At 43.5% G+C, this 4,134-nt stretch overlaps 1 protein-coding gene across 1 annotated transcript in view; it reads left to right on the forward strand.

Annotated features, from left to right (window-relative positions):
* The window catches only part of dmtn (dematin actin binding protein), a 21,901-nt gene that overhangs the window by 5,110 nt on the left and 12,657 nt on the right, over positions 1-4,134 (forward strand). The window contains exons 5-10 of the mRNA XM_008305966.1: positions 895-944; positions 2,098-2,206; positions 3,006-3,050; positions 3,123-3,272; positions 3,355-3,449; positions 3,999-4,104. Coding sequence (XP_008304188.1) covers positions 895-944; positions 2,098-2,206; positions 3,006-3,050; positions 3,123-3,272; positions 3,355-3,449; positions 3,999-4,104 — 555 coding nt within the window. The remainder of the gene's footprint in view (positions 1-894; positions 945-2,097; positions 2,207-3,005; positions 3,051-3,122; positions 3,273-3,354; positions 3,450-3,998; positions 4,105-4,134) is intronic.

Below are 4,134 nucleotides of genomic sequence, written 5' to 3' on the forward strand. Positions count from 1 at the left end.
CTTTGGTTGTTTTGTGCTTCTTCCTGTGAGGAGCTGAACGTCTTTCGGCTCCTCTGGATGTTTTCTGCTTCAGTCTGAGTCTGAACTTCATCTTCTAGAAGCTTCTGGTTCAGACGAATACAAACAAAAAAACATTCAAAAATCAATCTGGTCCAGTTGTTTCCTGCATTCTGCCAAAAATCAAAGAGAGCTGCAGCTAGCTAGCTAGCTAGTGAAGTAGCCACAGCTAGCTTTAGTTAAGCTAAGCTACATGCTAACTTATTGTTTCTCGCTGTTGTTTATGATGAATTCTGTCAGTTTTAGGGAAATTCTTTGTGATGAAGTTTCCACGTAACTACATGAAGCATTAACTAATGAATAGAAATAAACAGAGCTAAACCTGTTTAGAGCTAATGTTAGCTTAGCAGAGTAGCAGCTTCTGACCCCAGAATCATTAAATCAGGTTTAATAAATCTAAGTAACATATTTAAATACGGTAAAGTGTGGATTAATTTATACAGAGAGCAGCAGGATGGAGGAAAATGAAAACAGCTAAGCTAGCTCTGCTACGAGCTAACGCTAGCTAGCTGACTTTGGCAGAATTCCTCTGATCTGATGGTTAAGTTCACTTTAAGTCCCGTATTTAAATAGATTACCTGTGAATTGGTTTAATTTAGACATAAATACAGATTACATAAAAAATAACTCTGGACTCAAAATAAAGTGAATTTTGTCAATAAAACAAGTTAAAAAGGATCAAACTGAGAGAACACATCAGGTTTCAGGGTCAGGGTTGGATGGTACACATTATATCTGCTCTGTGAATCATTACACAGGCTACATATAAGAATAGTGAAACGATCAGGATGAAGGATGTAAATGATGCCGACTAACGAGTTCCTGTTTGTGTTTCTCTGCAGCGTTCTCTGTCTCCTCCGGCCACGTCTCCCACCACGTCTCCAGAGGTAAGAACGGCCACAAAGGCTCGCTGGTTTTTAAACCGGCTCGTCTTCTTTAGTGTAGATATGTTTTAAATCCGTCCTGTTTCATCCTCAGGGCTCCTGTTGCATCACTACAGTTAGTTTGAACTTCACTCCTCCATCAGCAGAAAACTAAAATACCGATTATTGTTCAGAGCTTCCTGACTTCTTTCACTCAACAGTCTGCTGGAGGAGTTCTTCTTCATGTTTGAAAAAACTCACTGAATTCATGAAGAAACAACAGTTTGCCAAAAGCAGCTCAGCTTTGAAGCTTCTCGTCTCCGTCAGCAGGTTTACCTGAACCATGAGATCTGATCCTCATTTTAAACATCAACACAACCGTCCATCAGCTTCATGTCGTTGTAAGAAGCATAAATCCTGATTGTGATGAAGATCCATTAACTTTGCAGCTGATGTTTCTTCCTGGTCTTTGGTCTTCTTTCTGACTGTGAGGAGCTGCAGGGTGATGAACACACTCCTCCAGCTCTGAACACTGAAGTTAGCTGATGTTTAATGACAGCGTGGATCTGGCTGGTCGGACTTGAAGACAAACACCAGACTCAGCGGTCATCAGATGAACTCTGGTGACCCCACAGAGATCAGTCACGACCTGAACTTTGTGACCAGCAGCAGCTTGACTGATGTTCTTTGGGTTCTGCTGAAGTTCTTCACTTTGAATCGCGGCTTTGTTTCGTCTCGGTGTTAAAAATGTGACATTTCACTGTTTGCCTGCAGCCTCAGAGAACACAGCGAGCCTCTGTCTGGACCTTCAGTCCACAGCTTCATGTCTGTCAGCACATCTTGTTCTTTGATTCATTATTAAACAGATTTGAAGGCGTTTCCCAGCTCTAGACCCAACCTCTGTGAAGACATACATGGAGACATCCTGGAGCCACCTGCTGCCTGATGGATCCTGTTTACATCTCAGGTTTATTTGGTCAAACAGAGTCCAGGACAAAACCCAGAGCAGGTTTCTGCCTGATGGTGGTCGCTGTGCGTCCTACTTCCTCCTCCACTGTGTTTATGTGACGGCTGTTTCAGGCTGCAGATGATTGGACAGGCTGGACAATAGAAGGACCGGATCAAACCAGCATGTTCTTCTCCAAACCGTCTGACTGCTGCTCCGCTTTGTTTTCAGGTGAAGGGACGTCGAGCAGAAAGTGAGAGTGGTTCTCCTGGAGGATCCACGCTGCAGCTGAACGCTGGACGCAAGATCAGCACCAGCCTGCAGCACTTCCACCGACCAGGTAGCGTCTGCACCCAGGTTCTGTGGTGTCTAAACCTGACCTAGCCTAACCCAACTTAACCTAAACTTAACTTAAACCTCACCGAACCATACCTTACATAAACCCAACCTAAACCTAACCTAACCTTACATAAACCTAGCTCTAACCTAACTCAACCTAACCTAACCTAACCTAACCTAACCTAACATAGCCTTACATAACTTAAACTTAACCTAACTTAACCTAGCCTAACCTTATATAGCCTAAACTTAACCTAACTTAACCTAACATAACATAACATAACATAACATAACATAACGTAAACTTAACCTAACGTAACCTAACCTACCCTTACATAAACCTAGCTCTAACCTAATTCAACCTAACCTACGAACCTAACCTAACCTAACATAACATAACATAGCGTAAACTTAACCTAAACCTAACCTATCCTAACCTAACCAGTTCTAGACTGGTTGTAGACTGGGTCTAGACTGGTTTTAGACTGGTTCTAGACGGGTTCTAGACTGGTTCTAGACTGGTTTTAGACTGGTGTTAGACGGGTTTTAGACTGGTTCTAGACTGGTTCTAGACTGGTTCTAGACTGTTTTAAGACAGTAATGGGGCTTTTTAATGTGTTTTATTAAATTGCGGCAGATTTTAGGTCACTGTTAGAATTTAAACATTTGTGGAGGTAAAATTCAACCATGAATGTAAGAACTGAGAAAACACAGAGGAGAAGGTTCATCAGGGTCAGAAACACCTTCAGTCTTCAGAGGGTGAAACAAGAAGGTGAAGAACGTGTTGTTGTGTGTTTCAGATAACGGGACCAACATCTACCGCAAACCTCCGATCTACAAACAGGGTGAGCAGCTGTTCGTCCGTCGCAGGTTCTCTTTTTGCTGACTGATGACTTTATCCCGTTTTGTTCTGGAAGTTTCCGTCCCTGCAGATGGAGGCAAACAGGTGGAAGGTAGCGGAGTCATCCGGTCGGCCATGTTCCCAGCAGCGCAGCCTCCAGACCCCAACCAGCCCTCCAAGATCGAGACCGAGTACTGGCCCTGCCCGCCGTCGCTGGCCGCCATGGGTAGGTCGTGATGTCACGCGATGATGTCACATGATGATGTCACACGACGACGTCGCTTTAACTGACCCGATGACCTTCACAGAGATCGAGTGGAGGAAGAAGAAGCTGCAGGAGGAAGACGAGTTCGAAGACCTGACAGAAGAAGCCAAAACGCTGCAGGAGCAGGAGCTCGAGAAGGTGACACCAGTTTACACCGTGTACTGGTTCTGACTGGTCCAGGACTGGACTGGGACTGGACTAATACTGGATTTAGACTGGTTTAGACTGGATTTGGACTGGGTTTTACACTTGGTATTAAACTTGTTTATGACTTGGTATTGGACTGGTTTTGAACTGGTTGTGGACTTAGTTGTAGACTGGTTCTAAACTGCTTTTGAACCAAGATTTTAACTGGTTTCAGACTGGTTTTAGTCTAGTTTTGGACTTGGTATTAAACTTGTGTATGAATTTAAATTGGATTGATTTCAAACTGGTTTTGCACTTTGTTTCAGAGTTGTTTTAAATTTGCTTTAGACTGTGTTTTACTCTGGTTTTGACTTAGTTTATGACTAATGTTAGACTAGTTTTAGACTTGGTTTTAGGCTGGTTATAGACTGGTGTTAGTTTGGACCTGCTCTTAGGCTTGTTTATGTCTTTGTATTGGACCTAGGTATGGACTTGGTTTTAGTCTAGTTTAGCTAACCTGGTCCAACACCTGCAGCTCTGACTGGGTTCTGTTTGATCCAGATCAAGTCCAATCTGGGCCGACTGATCCTGAAGGAGGAGAAAGAGAAAGGAGTCCAGTTCAGGAGGAAGACTCAGTCACTGCCAGACAGAACGCACATGCACAGCAGTAAGCTCACCTGTTTACCTGTTTACCTGT

The sequence above is a fragment of the Stegastes partitus genome, unplaced genomic scaffold (assembly GCF_000690725.1).
Source record: "Stegastes partitus isolate 25-593 unplaced genomic scaffold, Stegastes_partitus-1.0.2 Scaffold2735, whole genome shotgun sequence".
Taxonomy (NCBI): domain Eukaryota; kingdom Metazoa; phylum Chordata; class Actinopteri; family Pomacentridae; genus Stegastes; species Stegastes partitus.